Source organism: Lathyrus oleraceus, chromosome 3, assembly GCF_024323335.1.
Source record: "Lathyrus oleraceus cultivar Zhongwan6 chromosome 3, CAAS_Psat_ZW6_1.0, whole genome shotgun sequence".
NCBI lineage: Eukaryota > Viridiplantae > Streptophyta > Magnoliopsida > Fabales > Fabaceae > Lathyrus > Lathyrus oleraceus.
This window is the reverse complement of record NC_066581.1, coordinates 225,990,313-226,008,336: the sequence shown is the minus strand read 5'-3', so window position 1 is coordinate 226,008,336 and position 18,024 is coordinate 225,990,313. Positions and strand designations below refer to the sequence as shown.

The following is an 18,024-nucleotide window of genomic DNA, read 5'->3' as shown; positions in this document are numbered from 1 at the left end:
GGGAAAAGTGCACAACACTTCGGGTGAATTACTTCACCATAATCCCCTCCCGATGGGATATATGAAAGTTTCGGTTGACCTTGTATTAGATACCGACGCGCTTCTACCATTACCTGACGTTGTTTCAGAGACAACGTTGATGCGAAAAGCAGTCGGATCCTTTGTTGGATGGCCGTCAGATCTAATTTTCCCAGATGCCGAGGTATATATGTTCTAAATGATTATGAATCTTTAGTATTCACATTTCAATTCAGCTACAATTATGATATTTAATCAATCCTTATTACATGGTAATGTTAGACTCCTACAAGACCCACGCATAAAGTTGGTAAAGGGATTTCAAGACGCATCGAGTCGGTTGCATCTCTAAAAGAGGTACAAATATATATACCTATTGAATTATATACGCAACGATTCTGTTGCATCACAAAAAGTCATGATTTAATTTATATGAATTTTTAGGTTCCCGGTCGAAAGTTGAAAAAAGCTGGTAACGATATTCCTCCAACGACGTCCGGGACAAAATCTCAAATTATGATGCGTCTTGAGAAAATGGTGAATGAGTCCGATATTATGCAAGGGGCCATTCGTACTATAGATTTTGATGAAGGTGTTTTCGGAGCTGCTCATTTCGAAATAATTGCAAAGGAGGACATGCAACAACTTTTTGAACACGACGAATTGGGCATCGCTGTCATTCATACATACATATGGTACTCCGATCAATCTATAATTTACTTAGTTGAACAATTTATTTACACATTTCAATGAGTAGTCTAATGTTTATTATGTTTCTATTTAAGGTATATGTATGTAACATTGCTGCGGGGAACTGAATTGTGTAACCGTTTCAATTTTATTGCTGCTTCCCGTATCAACGCAACGTTAATAACGAAAAATCCAACATCCGTAAAGAATGATCTAGTCGATAGATTCATGGCGGCCGGCAATAAGACTACACCCAGTTTGTATTTTTTACCGTTTAATTCTGGCAACAGGTTAGATTTTCTTTCTAATAATTTCATTCTAATCTATGTATATCTTTTACGTAGAAAATTTTCATTCATCTAAATTTTTGTTTTATTTTACAGTGGTCACTGGGTGTTGGTTGCTATGGATCTTTCGAGACTAATAGTGTATTATCTCGATTCGTTATCGGGTGATTGGAGTAAATATCCGAGTATGAAGAAGACGGTTGACGCGTAAGTGAAATTCCCCTAAATATTCGTGTGTATTTGTATATTTAATTATGTCTGTCAGATTGATCTCAATATACGTTTTTATTTTGTTAGGGCAATAATAAAATTTAGATCGAAAAAGAATTATCGCAATAGGAAGGACATTACCTGGATCAGAGTTCAGGTATATATTAAGTATCTTATTTTTGCTTATAATAGTGTTTGTTTTTTTGCTTATAATAGTGTTTGTAAGAAATTAACTATATATATATTGTTTGTTTTTCTGTGTAGTGTCCTCAGCAAAATAATTCGGTCGATTGCGGATTTTTTGTATTGAGATTTATGAGAGATATCATTGCGTTGAATCGTATAGACATCCCAAAAATGGTATGGAATAATAACTTAGGGTTTATTTTAATATTATCGGATATTTCATCTAATTTGTTACTAAATCATGAATATGTTTTATTCTCTTAATTGTAGTACTTTGAGGAATACAAATCTTACTCAAGAGCTCATTTGGATGAAATGAAGGATGAATTATGTCAATTCATTGTTGATCAAAGAATCATATAGCTAGGTTGTATATTGTTGTACATATATGTATGGAATGTTGTTGTTGTATGCTGTTGTTGTATATATGTTGTATATTGTTGTTGTACTTTTACTAACTCATGAATATGTTGTTGTATATTGTTGATCAAAGAATCATATATTATGTTGTATATATGGAGGATTAATGTTGTATATAAATGGATTCATGTTGTATATATCAATGGATTAATGGTGTATAACATTGGATTAAAGGATGAAATCAATATGAATTTTACACTTTTGCAGCATGCGAACAGGTTACCAATTAAATATCCACTATTTTTCAAACAAATTTTTTTAAAACAACTAACACTTTAGAGGGCGCTTCCTGTAGGAAGCACCCTCTAAACATTTTACATTGACAACTTTAGAGGGCGCTTTATCCAGAAAGCGCCCTCTAAACACTTTACATTGACAACTTTAGAGGGCGCTTAACACTTTAGAGGGCGCTTTACGTAGGAAGCGCCCTCTAAACATTTTACATTGACAACTTTAGATGGCGCTTTGTCCAGAAAGCGCCCTCTAAACACTTTACATTGACAACTTTAGAGGGCGCTTTTTCCAGAAAGCGCCCTCTAAACACTTTACATTGACAACTTTAGAGGGCGCTTTTTCCAGCAAGCGCCCTCTAAGGTGTCCCTTTATGGACCACTCCAGAGGGCGCTTTTTCTGAAAGCGCACTATAATGTGGCCCCTAAAGGGCCACTTTAGACAGCGCTTTCTCCAGGAAAACAAAGCGCTGTCTTTACCTATGCCAGCGCCACTTTTGAGGGCGCTTAAAAGCGCTGTTATAGGCCAAAATAAGCGCCCTCTTTTCCCTTATTTGGCGTAGTGAAACCAAAGAGATTCACATTATATTGCAAGATCTAGATCAAGAAAGTTTGGTGTTCTACCTCTGAAATGAAGCTTCAAACAACACGAATTCTCCAAGCTCTTGATCTACTTTTGCCCCGGAAGTGTAATGGTGATGCTAGGTTAAGGAATTGAGTTTTGAAAATCAACTAATGATGTTGAAATTCAAGCTTGAAAAAGAGAAAGAAAACTGAAAATTCCTTTAGTGAGGGTTTGGATTTCAATTCAGCAGCAATTCAGATATCCACTTGATTGCCATTTGAATGAGAATGCACTCTTATTTATAGCTGAAATGTGATGCAAGGCAATGCTTCCCTCGTGTGCATGAAGTTTGAATCCTCCTTGCATGGGCCTGTACAGGCGCATGTAAGGCTCAAGAATGAATGAAAATCCATGCTGAGATAAAATGGAAGTGAATTGGACGTGCACAAGGGACTACACAAGCTTGCACACCAAGTTATAATGTGAAATGCAAAAATGAACATAAACATAAAGCTCTTAGAAACTCACACATGGAAAGTCCAAAAAATTAATGTGGGTAATGGTTGGAAAACCCTTGAAATAAGGAACAAAAGTCATGTTGGGCAAAAATTCATTTGGCAATTGGAAATTTATGAACACTGGCTGTGAAGGTTTGGGTATAAAACATGTCAAGGTTCCCTTTGAAAATTTCACCAAAACCAAGCCTCTCCAAGCCCTTCTGTTTCGATTATGCAAGCCTCAAATGGAAAAACCTCCAACATCAAAGTTGTATATCTTTTCATGATGATAAATTTTGACTTATATTTTGCCTCATTTTTATTTTTCATGAGAAAGTTATGGGCACTTGAAGTTGGACATTTTTCAAATTCAATGACTTAGGTCCAAAGTGACCTATAATGTTTTGTATTATCACATGTATTTATCTTAGAATTATGAAATTTTATCCAACATAAAATTTTAAGTAGACATTATAATCTTTCCAATGCATTTGGTCTCACCTAAAGATCATAAAAATTAAGGAAGTTAGGTCCTTGGGAAGTTGACCCAAAATTAGGGTTTTAGTCAAAATGACCTATAATGTTTTGAAATGAATGATGACCTTCCAAGTTTCAAATGGATTTTTTATGAACATGAAAGTTGTTCATATGGTTCTTAATAACACTTTTGATCTTGGGTTCATCTTCATTTGACAAACATATCACAAGTTGTGTCTCAGTGATCCTCAGTTTAGTGAGATGACTTGACTGGTCAACTTCTCAAGGCCAAACTTCAAATCTTGATGAATAACTGATTGAGGGGCCTCATATAGGCTCATATATGCATAAAATAGTGAATGAAATAACTTCCCTTGATTAAATTTGATCATAGGTTGAGGTTGCTTCATGAGCAAGGCACAGTCAATGCACAGTTGAATTAGGGTTTCCTTGGGAAACAACCTTCAATCCCTTTGGGTTATCTTGATCAAATTGGCAAATTGAGCTACCTGGAATACATATATGATGATTAGGAGCTTTGTGGACCATTGTCATGCTTTTTCTCATCGTCATCTAGCCACTTCATTCAGCTTAGGAGCCTCCTAGGAGCATGGGAGCACATGATCACTTGAGCTTCAAAAAAAAAGAGTTAGTGACATATTTTTGTGCTTTTGGTTAGTAAAAAAATAAGAAAAGCAATAATATACAATACAAGCATGATTGGTGGTCTCAAACCACTCACACAAGTCCCACCCCTGGGGTTAAGGAGCCACACATGCTATGATCCTTGAGGCAATGCATTGAGTAAATGATATGATGCCATGAGAGATCCTAGGGTCAAAATTAGGGTCTTACAGTCCTTAAACTCCAACTGCAACTCTTCATGCTTCTTGTTCAAAGCACGGAAACGCCCTTCCCACATATCCTTCTCTTGCTTCATCTTGATGAGCGCGTCTTCCAACTCCTCTACATCTTGGTTAGGGAGAGTTAATGGCTCAACCACAACCATATACATAGGTCTTTCGCAAGGATAAGGCATATTCAACTCCATAGCTCTCTTCTTCACCCAAAGAGTGTAAGCTTCCAAAGCTACACAATTGCGCGGACCAAGCTCGGATCTTCCTTTCCTATGCACATTTTTCCAAGCATGCACAATCTTCTACTTCAAATGTTGGGGATCTTTACCCTCTTGATAGAAAAGACCTTCTAACAACATGTTATTAGGTTTGTCTCTCAAGGGGAACCCAAGTTGACGACGAGCCAAATCTGGGTTGTAGTTAATTCCTCCTTGTGTACCAATAAGAGGCACATTAGAGAATTCACCACAACTATCAATAATCTCCAAACTGCTCAAAGACAGATCATACCAAACCATATCATCATTAGTGAGAGACAAAAGTCTCTGAGACCACCTTAGACATTGTTTGTTATATACAAAAGTGGGTGTCTGAGGCAAGTGCGAAATAAACCACTTGTACAGAAGAGGAATGCAACAGACAATAGTTCCACCACCCTTAGAATTCCTTAGATGCAAGGAGAAATACATATCACCCAACAAAGTAGGCACAGGATTCCCAATCAAGAAAAGTCTAATGGCGTTAATCATCAACAAAACCGTCAATGTTAGGGAACAAAGCTAATCCATATATGAGCAACACAAAGATAGCTTCAAAAGCGTTCACACTACCGGCTTGAGCAAAAGCAGTAGCTTCCTTGATGAGGAAATCAGATGGCAACCCAAACAATCCTCCTTTCTTCACCCAATGAGCCTTTATCTCAGACTTCTTCAAGTGAAGAGCTTTAGCAATAATACTAGATCGGGGAATCTCCTCTAATCCACTAAAAGGTACTCTACTAGAAACAGGTATCCCCAAAAGATGAGAATACTCCTCCAATGTAGGCACAAGCTGAAAATCTGGGAAAGTGAAACAATGGTAGAGAGGATCATAGAACTGCACTAGCACACTCAGAAGTCCTTCAACCACATCAACAGATAAGATAGATAAAAGCTTCCCATGACGTTGTTTGAAGTCCAAGGGATCTAATACAAAAGATGCTAGCTTCCTTAACTCTTTCAAGTCGGGACATCTGAAACTGTACTTCTTAGTGTTCCTTCGTCCACAATCCATGGTCTGAAAAATATTTGCGAATGATACCTTAGTTCCTTGAAATTTTCGTGTGATGAATGTTATGATGTGCATGAATGCATGAATGCAACAATCATAAATAAGGGATCACACAAATGCAAACAAAGGTCAAGGGATGAATCAAGTCATTGTCAAGATCAATCATCCATTTTAGTGGATTATGGTTTACACCTTATCAACACCCAAGTTCCATTGATATTGACAAGACTTGATTGAATCAACCAAGAATCAAGGGTTTGTTGTGAGTCACGAGCATGGAGTCTGGGTAAGAACCATCCCAAAGAAGTGAACTAAGGATATAAACCTGTAGATAATGTTCTAAAAAGCTCCCAGAGTCTTAATTCCACCTATCGGATATTACAGGTTAAGATGACTGACTAATCGACCCATAATATTCTCAAAAGAAACTCGTCTAAGTGTAGTATCGCATAACAACTGTTATCAAGTCTACACTTGAACAGTTTCCGCACTACATCCTAAATAGGCCAAGATAGGTTAAATGTTCTAACGTCCTCAGCTTCTCAGACCCAATTAGAAATAGTAATGCCTAACCATAAATACTTGTGTGACATATCCAAATCCAAAGGAGTCTCTGTCGTACCTCGGAAAATGAGAGACACGACCTAGCGAAGCAATATCGCGCGCTCGCAATGATGGGCTGAACAGAGTCGCCACCGAACTTTATTTATTCCTAAAAAGGAAAGGGGAAATATCGATAAAACCCAAGAAAGAACGACAATGATATTGGTCGTCGCAACCAAATCAGGGTTCGGGAGTCGATTATGCGAGGGAAAGGTATTAGCACCCCTCACGTCCGTTGTACTCAGTGGGAACCGTTAGGTTAGTTGTGCGCATTAGTGTTAGTTTGAAATGTTAGGCTTCTCAAGTTACTAGGTGGGAAAGAAAGAATAGAAGAGAGGAGAATGTTTTTGGATTTTTGACGAAGGACTAAACCTAAGTTTTTTATTAGTGGGCCTGACAAGATTTACAAATCCTGCTCCTACGTATCTCAACAGAGAAATCAAGGCTTACGTAGTTCTGGGTAGAAAAATGTTTGTTTGTTGGTTGATTTTAGCAAAAGCTACTTTGTGTCAAATCGACGAAAACATTGTTGGACTACTACCCAAAACAAGTGGAGAAACATTGCCTTGCATTGTTTTGAAACAAAGTACCTTTCGTTTGAGAAAGGGTTTAAGGGACAATCGCACGACGGCGAGAAAAGGTTTGATTGGTTTGAATGTGTTTTGAGTAATGGCGAGAGCTTGGATGGGCGAGATATCCATCTCGAATCCTAGTCTCAGGAGGGCGTGGTATCCACCACGTTCCATTTCCATCTTATTTGCAAAAGTGTTTAATAAGAATTAAGTGTTTTTGAATTTGATTGAGAAAGGGTTTGAAGAAACCGCATTGACAATTTTAAATGATGGCGAGAGCTTAAGATAGGCGAGGCATCCACCTCGAATCTTAATCTCAGGAGTGCGTGGTATCCACCACGTTCCATTTCCATCTTATTGAAAAAATGTTTAAATAGGAATTAAGTGTTTTTGAGTTTTATTGTGCAAATGACTTGACATTGGATCAAGCATTGATGGACATTTAAGAGAAATTTTTGAATGAAGGTTTGAATGAAATGGAGTAGATAGATTTGGGTGATGATGAGAGCTAGGATAGGCGAGACATCCATCTCGAACCCTAGTCTCAGGAGTGCGTGGTATCCACCATGTTCCATTTCCATCTTTATTGAAAAGGTCTTAAATATGAATTAATATTTTTTGAGTTTTTATTATGAAAAATGACTTGACGTTGGATCAAGCATTTGATGAAGGTTTGAAAGAAATGGAATAGAATGGGAGGAAGAAATGGATTGATTTGTTTATTGAGAAAATACTCGACGTTGGATCGAGTCATTATTTTTTATCCTTTGGAAATGGTTGATTTTATTCTTGTGTTAGTAGCTAACTAAATAGTCAAGCAAATAAAGAAATAAAAAGCGATAAAAATATTACATGCCAGGGGAGTGGGGGTACATTTTGTCGAATGGGGATTCAAAGTAATGAAATAATTAAATTGGATCAATCAAATGAATAAACAATGCATGAGTGTAGGTGCAAGGGAACTGTCTCATTGTAAGAAGGCCCAAGAGTAAGCCATGTGAAGAAAATAAATAACATAACAAGTTATATTTACAAGACACTCAAAAATTAAATTGAAAGAAACAACATCGGGACATGCACGGATAAAAATCGGGATGCGAATCAAACTCGCATAACACAAGGACGTGCAAGGCAGATGGAAATTGAAAAGCAAACAAGAAACCTAGATAATGTGCTCAAAGCTGGTTTGCGGATATTGACAATAATTGAAATGTCGTATGCAAGGGTCATAACGCGGCGAAAACGTCCATTAATGTATCGAAATTTTGGCGGCGTAACGATATGAAATTACCGAATCCCCGAATCAAAAATTCAATTTATCGTAACGGAAATAAATGGAAACAACACGAAGTAATCAATTTATTTACAAAATTACTAAATTGACTACAACGTACAAAGGGTGCAAGTAGAACATACATCAACTTACCTTATTCCTAAACCAAAAAATGTACTAGAAAAAATCCTAATTAGCTTATAATACAAAAATGTAGCTAAATAAATAATAATCATTAAAAAAAAGGGATGAAAGAAGTTTCTTTAAGCTTATGAAAAAGAACTTTTTTTCTTAAAACATTCATTAAACGTAACAAATGACAACACTAATAAAAGCTAATAAGTCTCTTGTGTAGCTTCCAGTAGCTAGAATGGAATTTCTCTTTCTACACAGACCAACCTTTTACTGATATGAAAAACTAAAATATCAAAAACGTTGGATATAAAACTTAAGCTAGAAACCACTTAACAGCTAGAAATGGAAGAAACACCGCCAATATTGTTTTAACAAAGGGATTCCCCTCATCAATAGCTCAAATTGCAGTATAGACAACAGATCAATAACAACATTCTAAACAAAACCCAAACATAAAAACAAGACAAAACGATACACCTCCAAATGAAATATTACCGAAAAAATGGACGTTGTATAAATATTGCAAACCGTGAGGCTCTTGTGTGTTGGAAATCGTACTGTAACTCTGCTAGAAATGTAAAGTTTTTGCTTGTTCGACGGTGTAACGGTGGCGGTAGAACGGAAACAACTGCGTCGTTGTGAGCGTGTTGTTATTGTCTCCGGTTCCGACGAAGGTTGCTAGTTCAGTAATGCTTTTGTTGTTGCGGCAGGTTTCTTACGGCGGCGTAACCAATCGTGGGATCCAGATTCACACGGTCGAGTTTTTTTCTCTCTTTTCTATATTATTTTCTTTGTGAACAGTGTTTTGGTGGATCTTAGAACTTCTCGATATTTAGGTGATGAGATACTTTATCCACATGCCATGTAAATGGATGATTATGATTGAATAGATGAATGAATACGTGGAATTCCTTGAATATGAATGGAAAATTTTCCAATGTGAATGAAGAAATAAAAATTTCTTTGAATCATGAATGAATGAGAAAAATGCATATGAATGATGACCTAAAACAAAATGTTTTTCACTTGACACATAATTTATTTGAAAGAAAAGTGAGAACTAGTAATGTGACAAGGCGAGATGAATAATCACTTTGACGAAACTGGAACGAAAGATGAAACATGAGGTTCAATTGATTCCGACAAATGAAAGAGGTTTCAAATATCGCATGGCTAAAGAGATTAATCATCTTATACAAAAATAAAGAAACAAAACCCAAAAGACAAACATGGACAGGTCGTGGTAGCAAGCCCAACAACTAACGTTGGTGGGTAGCATCATGACCATATGGAATGGTCATGAAAAAAAATGAATGCAAATGAAAGATTGATGGGAAAAAATTTCAGGGCCAAAATCGGGGTATGACAGTTGCCCCTATTTAAACATCCTCCACCAGAGGAAAATGAAACATCACTTTTCATCGGATTGTAGTGGGGGATGGTTAAATACCATGGAGACCCAGATTTTGAACCTGAAAAATGAAAATGCTATGATATGATATGCATGGGTGAAGGACTCTTTATTTCTGAATTTATCTGTTAGGGACACGGTGAATCCTTAACAGGAGATGTTACCAGACAGACCAATTTGTGGGGAATGTTGATGGCCCATAGAGAAACAGACAAAAAGGGTAAAACAACTCGCTGGGGATAACAATCCTGTTGAAGAGTCAGACACACACTGGGGATACTCAAAATGGAAGTTGATAAACGATACTTGGAGTACAAGAGATTTCGACAGTAAGTTCACACATGACTTACTAACAACTCGAATATATATATATATATATATATATATATATATATATATATATATATATATATATATATATATATATATATATATATATATATATATATATATATATATATATATATAATATATATATATATATATATATATATATATATATACACACACATATATATATATACATATATATATATATATATATATATATATATATATATATATATATATATATATATATATATATATATATATATATATATATATATTGTAGAAACTTCCCACAACAGGTTCATACATGACCTGATAATACTGGAATAATCAAAGAAAAAGGTTCTTCAAAACAGGTTCAGACATGACCTAGTAATACTGGAATAAAAACATTCAGCGACAGGTTCATACATGACCTGACAATACTGGGGAATATCAAGAATAGTTTTGATAGCAAGTTCAAACATGACTTGACAACAAATATAAAAATTCAAAAAGAGTATATCAATAGGTTCATACATGACGTGATGACAACTTGAACATTCTTGACAAATCCGGAGATTTGTCACAAAAAAAACATCCAATTAGAGATTTTGTGAATTCCTATCAATGAAGGAGTACAAATGACAACCTTTTAGGGAACTCCAGAGCCAACAGGATAGAAAAACTCTATGTAGGTCCCAACAACAATTGGACTTATACTGTAAGCGTAGGTTACCCCCAACTTCAAACAGATTGGTGCCAGTTACAACTGGACTTCAAGGGCGTTGATGACAACCAGACTTAAAGATACCATTTACAAATGGATTTGACAAATGTTGGTGATAACCAGACTTTAAAAGGATACCAGTTACAACTGGATTTGACAAATGTTGGTGATAACCAGACTTTAAAATGATACCAGTTACAACTGGATTTGACAGATGCTGGTGACAAACTAGACTTTAAAAGGATACCAGTTACAACTGGATTTGACAGATGCTGGTGACAACCAGACTTTAAAAGGATACCAGTTACAACTGGATTTCAAAATTTACGCCAGTTACAACTGGACTTAACAGACAATGCCAATAACAATTGGACTTGCAAACAAGAATGGTGATAACCAGACTTATCATACCATTTACAAATGGATTTAAGACATTGCTGGTTACAACTCTGATTGGGGATACCAATTACAATTGGATTTAAGATAAGACGCTGGTGACAACCAGGCTTTAAAGAGATACTAGTTAGAACTGGATTTTAACATTTGAGCGCCAGTTACAACTGGACTTAACAGATGATGCCAATAACAATTGGACTTGCAGACAATTCTGGTTACAACCAGATTTATCGTACCATTTACAAATGGATTTTATCAAAGTACCAGTTACAATTGTGCTTGAGGTACCAATTACGATTGGATTTGAGACAAGATGTTGGTGACAACCAGACTTTAAAAAGATACCAGTTACAACTGGATTTTAACATTTGAGTCTCGGTTACCACTGGACTTAATAGGTGATGCCAATAACAATTGGACTTGATAGAAAATGCTGGTGACAACCCGATTTAAAGAGATACCAGTTACAACTGGATTTGAATAGACGATGCCAATGATAATTGGGCTTAAAACAAATGCTGGTTATAACCAGACTTTAAAGGATACCAGTTACAACTGGATTTGGTCAAAGACACTGGTGACAACCATACTTAACAAACGATGCCACTAACAACTGGTCTTAGAGGTCAAGGGATACAATCAACAACGAGACCTGAGATTATGCAAATGAGCGCGAAGCACTTCAGGCTATGTATGATTTGGATTTTGCTTATATGCATGATGTATGAATGATCATGATATGAAAATGCTGGTAGTATGCAGACTGGAGATTAAAGAAGGCTTTATGGAGGTACTGAATCCTCAACACCGATACCTCAACCGAAGGAGTGAGTAAATGCATCAAAGGAGGATATATCAAGCTGAACAGTTACAACTAGCCTAGAGAGAATGCTAAATTCGTGCTCTCTAGAGATATATGTTGATCATCCAAGAGAAGTCTTGCAACTTGAGACTTGTGGGGAAAGACGAAAGGTTTCCTTTTAATATTTCCACATGTCAAAGCAAAATTGTGTTTCTCAATATGTTGAAAAATTCTTTTTGAGTTCAAAATTTCATTATTAACAAATAAATGGCATTTTGCATAACAAAGAAAATCAGAGAAAAATAACAAATGATAGAATTTGATAGGAAAACTTGTATTTATTCAAGAATGGTAGCACACAAATGGTGTAGCTCCATGGAATGTTACAAATTTGAAAATGGCAATAGGGAAAGGTTTACATCGAATCACAATGACTAACTATCCCTAATAACAATGACTCTGGAAAACCTCGCTTATGAAGGGAGTAGTTGAGTTGATCTTCCACTTTTAGCTCTTCTGTGTTGGTCAGTGACAAACTGATGCAGTTTATGCCTTTTGTCCCTAATTTTTGCCTGGATTGCCCTTTCGGGTTTTCAATCCACCGGGAAGCTCCTTTTTGCCTAAGCCGCCCTTTCAGGTTTTCAACTTAGCGAGCTACCATTTTTTTATCCCTAACTTTTGCCTGGACCGCCCTTTCGAGTTTTCAGTCCACCGGAATTTGTTAGGCATAGTATCTTTTGACTGCATCAGAGTTCACAGGGTGAATGAGCTCTTCGCCATCCATAGTTGTGAGAAATAGGGCACCTCTAGAGTATGCTCTTTTTGCAACGTATGGGTCTTCATAGTTGGGAGTCCACTTCCCACATGAATCTTTGTGTACTGGCAAGATCTTCTTGAGCACGAGATCTCCTTCCTTGAACTCTCGAGGATGGACCTTTTTATCAAACGCTTTCTTGATTCGTTGTTGGTACAATTGTCCATGGCACAGAGCGGTCATACGCTTCTCATCAATGAGGTTAAGTTGATCATAGTTGTTTTGGATCCATTCAGCTTCGTCTAGCTTGGCCTCCATCAATATCCTCGTAGAAGGTATCTCCACTTCGACTGGGAGAACTGTGTCCATCCCATACACCAAGGAGAATGGGGTTTCCCCTGTTGAAGTGCGGACTGAGGTCCGGTATCCATGCAAAGCAAAGGGTAGCATCTTGTGCCAATCCTTATAAGTTTTCACCATCTTTTGCAGGATCTTCTTGATATTTTTATTGGCGACTTCAACATCACCATTCATCTTTGGACGATATGGAGAAGAATTATGATGGTCAATCTTGAAACTCTCGCATAATTCTGTCATTGTCTTGTTGTTCAAGTTTGAACCGTTGTCTATAATGATCTTGCTAGGGATTCCATAGCGGCAAATAATCTCCTTCTTGATAAAGCGAGCAACCACATGTCTCATCACATTGGTGTAGGAAGCAGCCTCCACCCATTTAGTAAAGTAATCGATGGCAACCAAGATGAAGCGATGACCATTGGAAGCCTTAGGCTCCATAGCACCAATCATGTTGATGCCCCACATTAAGAAGGGCCAAGGCGATGTCAAAACATTTAAAAGTGTTGGCGGTACATGCACTTTGTCCGCATAAATTTGACACTTATGAAATTTTCTGGCATAGCTGAAATAATCGGACTCCATGGTCAACCAATAATAGCCAGCTCTCAAAATTTTCTTGGCCATGGCATGTCCATTGGCATGGGTCCCAAAGGATCCTTCATGAATCTCCTTAATCAACAGGTTTACTTCGTGTCTATCCATGTCATGGTTTCTCTTTTAAAGCACATCATTGCTCAAAAAGAATTTGGATGATAACCTCCTCAGAGTTTTCTTATCCAACAATGTAGCATCTTCTGGATACTCTTGACTTAAAAGATATCGCTTGATGTCATGAAACCATGGTTTACCATTAGTTTCTTCTTCAATCAGCTGACAGTAAGCAGGCTCATCTCTTCGCTTGATTCGAATAAGTGGAGCTTCATTATGGAATCTGACTTGGTACATTGATGCTAATGTTGCCAAAGCGTCAGCCACCTGATTTTCTACTCTTGGGATGTGATGGAAAGTGATATCGTCGAAGTATTTTATCATCTTTACAACATGAGCACGATACGGGATCAGCTTCGCATCACGAGTTTCCCATTCTCCTTTGACTTGATAGATCACCAAGGTTGAATCTCCATACACCTCAAGGATCTTGATTCGGAGATCAATTGCAGCTTCAAGACCAAGGATAAAAGCTTCATATTATGCGACATTATTCATACAATCAAAGCACAACCTTGTTGTAAAAGGGGTAAAGCCACCATTTGGATTCATCAAAACAGCTCTCACACCATGACCACTGTAATTGGAGGAACCGTCGAACGCGAGCTTCCATCAAGATCCTGGTTTTGGTCCTTCATCTGGGCCTAGGATCTCACAATCCTTTATCACCATGATATCCTTATCAGGGAAATCAAACTTCAACGGCTGATAGTCTTAAATTGGTTGATGAGTAAGATACTCTACTAAAACACTTCCCTTGATTGCCTTCTAGGTTGCGTATTGGATGTCGTACTCTGACAAGAGCATCTGCCAACGAGCAAGTCTTCCAGTCAAGGCAGGTTTCTCAAAGATGTACTTTATTGGATCCATTTTTGAGATCAACAAAGTAGTATGGCAAATCATGTACTGCCTCAAACGACGAGCGGCCCATGCCAGCACGCAACAAGTTTTCTCCAAAAGCGAATATCGACTTTCACAATCGGTAAACTTTTTACTCAGATAGTAAATAGCATGTTCTTTCCGACCAGTTTCGTCATGTTGCCCCAGCACGCATCCCATTGACCATTCAAGTACAGTCAGATACATGATTAATGGCTTTCCTGGGATAGGTGGAATCAAAATAGGAGGCTCTTGCAAGTATTGACGAATCTTCTCAAAAGCACTTTGACAATCAGAATTCCATTCAATGGCTTGATCTTTTTGAAGCAATTTGAAGATAGGCTCACACGTGGCCGTCATGTGGGAGATAAACCTTGAGATGTAATTCAAACGTCCAAGGAAACCTCTAACTTCTCACTCGGTGCGTGGAGCAGGCATTTCTTGTATAGCTCGGACCTTATCGGGGTCCACCTCAATTCCTCGTTGACTAACGATGAAACCAAGCAACTTCCCTGAACGGACACCGAATGTGCATTTTGCAGGGTTTAACCATAATCTAAACTTTTTTAGGCGTTCAAATAGCTTCTTCAGATGGTTCATATGATCTTCTTCATTCTGAGATTTAGCGATCATGTCATCAACATATACCTCTATCTCCTTGTGCATCATATCATGGAAAAGAGTGACCATAGCTCATTGGTAAGTTTCCCCGACATTTTTTAGACCAAAAGGCATTACCTTGTAGCAAAAAGTGCCCCAAGGGGTAATAAAAGTGGTCTTCTCCATGTCATATGGAGCCATCTTGATTTGATTGTATCCCGAAAAACCATCCATAAAGGAGAATACAGCAAAGCTTGCAGTGTTGTCTACCAGAGTATCAATGTGTGGTAGAGGGAAATCGTCCTTTGGACTGGCTTTGTTCAGATCCCTATAGTCAACACACATCCTCACCTTGCCATCCTTTTTAGGCACAGGTACAATATTAGCTACCCATTGTGGGTACTTCGTCACTGCGAGAAAACCAACGTTAAATTGTCGTTTGACTTCTTCACGGATCTTCAGAGCCATATCTGGTCTTGTTCTTCGGAGTTTCTGTTTTACTGGTGGACAGTCTGGTTGAAGTGGCAGCTTGTGCTCAATGATGTCGGTGTCTAGACCTGACATATCCTGGTATGACCATGCAAATACATCCACATATTCTTGTAGCAGCTTAACCAATCTCTCTTTGACGCTTGCTTCAAGCGTGGTGCCGATTTTGACTTCTTTCTTCTCTTCCTCTGTGCCAAGGTTGATTGTTTCCACTGGTTCTTCATGTGGCTGAAGGGATTTGGACTCGTGCTCGAGCAGTCTTGCCAATTCGTCGGGGATGTAACAATCTTCTTCACCCTCTTCTTCCGCTTGGTAGATAGGGGAGTCAAAGTTATGAGAGGGAGTAAAGTCATTGGATTCAACGGGGTTATCATTTATTCTGCATGTTTGAATGATTGATTTCTTTTAGAAAAGTAAAAATAAAAGATGCATAAATGAAAAGTTTTTTTGTTTTTGAAAAGATTGTCATTTTCTTAAGAGAAAGCAAAATAAATGAATAATAAGAATTTAACAAAATGCCTTTCATTCGTTGATAATGATTATTTGAAAATGAAAAGGGGCCCTACAACATGATTCATTAGCCTTGGGCAGAGCTAAGGATTTGAAAGGAAAAATACAACAATTATTACTTTGACAAAGGAAAAATTTCGGGGATCTCAACCGCCTTCTAGTTGTTCAAAGTTGTCTCACACCGGTAAACCAAACATGGCTCATCTTCATTTTCGGTGCTATCTTCAATTGCATTGACCTGATCTCTATGGATGAATCATGTGCTAAGGAATACTTCCTGGATGCTTCGGGTGTTTTCCTTTGTAGGGACTCGGGCTCCTTTCGTAATAGAAGGCACATATCCCAGACCAAAGCGATCATGCTTCTCACGAATATCAATAAGATGACCCCAACCTTCAAGGTTTCCTCCTTCAATGCTAGACTTTGCGCTTTTTAGAGAAGTGAAAGATGAACAAGCTTTCCCAACAGGGTCTTTCATCTCCACAAAAGTGGCATTGGCTATTTCAAGAGCTTGGAAAGAAGTTTCCAAAGCGTCCTCATCAGCCTCGATATACCTGAAGGATGAAAGGTGACTGACCATAAAGTCCTCCTCCCCAGAGATAATAATCAATTGATTGTCCACCACAAACTTCACTTTTTGATGCAAAGTGGAGGTGACTGCCCCTGCAGCATGAATCCGGGGACGTCCTAGCAAGCAGCTATACGCTGGATTAATATCCATGACTTGGAAATTAATCGAGAATACATGAGGACCAATCAATATGGGCAACTCAACCTCTCCAATCACGGTTCTCCTGGAACCATCAAAAGCTTTCACTATCAAGGCATTGGGTTTCATAACTGGTCCTTGATAAGATAACTTGGCGAGTGTTCTTTTTGGCATCACATTCAGAGAAGACCCAGTATCAACCAAAACTCTCGCCAAAGCATCATCTTTTCATTTTACCGAGATATGGAGAGCACGATTGTGATTTTGTCCGTCCTCAGGTAATTCCTCTCCACTAAAGCTTAAAGTATTGCAAGCTGTGATATTTGCAACTACTCCATCAAATTGGTCTACTGTTATGCTTTGTGTTACATGACCTTGAGCAAGCACCTTCAACAAAGCCTCCCTATGGGCTTGGGAGTTCAATAGTAGAGACAGAATAGAGATCTTAGACGGTGTTTGATGCGGCTGATCCACCACTTTGTAATCACTCCTCTTGATTAACTTCAAGAATTCAACAGCATCCTCAGATTGGACCACTTGGGGTTCTTTAGTGGGAGCTGCGACTATTGATTCCTTGGTCGGCCCTTGAGGAGTCACATTGAATTCAGGCGTATAGATTCGACCACTACGGGTCATTCTGCTCATCCCTGCAATATTGGTGACGTCTTCACTTACAGCTTCTGTCACTTTAGCATCTGCACTTCCTTCAACTACCTTGTCCACAACGGTAATCTCATATTTCCAAGGCACAACCTTGGTGCTCTCGTATGGAAAAGGCGTGGGCATACATATTTCAACAGGCGACAACTGACTATTCGCCGGAACCACTCCACCACTGTAATATGGGATCTCGACCGATTTGGGTAGATTGAAGCAAGGTTCAATTACCAACACATCTTCTCCCTTTGATACGCGGGAGATCTAAAGCACTCCTTTATCCATCAAATCTTGAATGTTGTCTCATACCACCTGACACCCCCTTGGGTATGTGGCACACTCTTCACAATTTCCATGATTAACATCAATCAAGCCATCTTCCACCAACCGGGCATGGAATGCTGCCAAAGGAGTCTTAACATCA

At 38.0% G+C, this 18,024-nt stretch overlaps 1 protein-coding gene across 1 annotated transcript; it reads left to right on the top strand.

Moving 5' to 3' along the window:
• Positions 1–306: 306 nt before the first annotated feature.
• On the top strand, positions 307–9,108 carry LOC127130540 (uncharacterized). The gene is made up of 4 exons (XM_051059530.1): positions 307–375; positions 463–713; positions 804–942; positions 9,091–9,108. Exons 2-4 carry the CDS (start codon positions 535–537, stop codon positions 9,106–9,108), a joined length of 336 nt encoding a protein of 111 aa, XP_050915487.1. The 5' UTR covers positions 307–375; positions 463–534.
• Positions 9,109–18,024: the final 8,916 nt, after the last annotated feature.

Coding starts and splice junctions, on each gene's coding strand:
- LOC127130540 (XM_051059530.1), top strand. CDS start 535: ATGATGCGTCTTGAGAAAATGGTGAATGAGTCCGATATTATGCAAGGG. Junction 714..803: donor GTCATTCATACATACATATG/GTACTCCGATCA, acceptor TTTCTATTTAAG/GTATATGTATGTAACATTGC.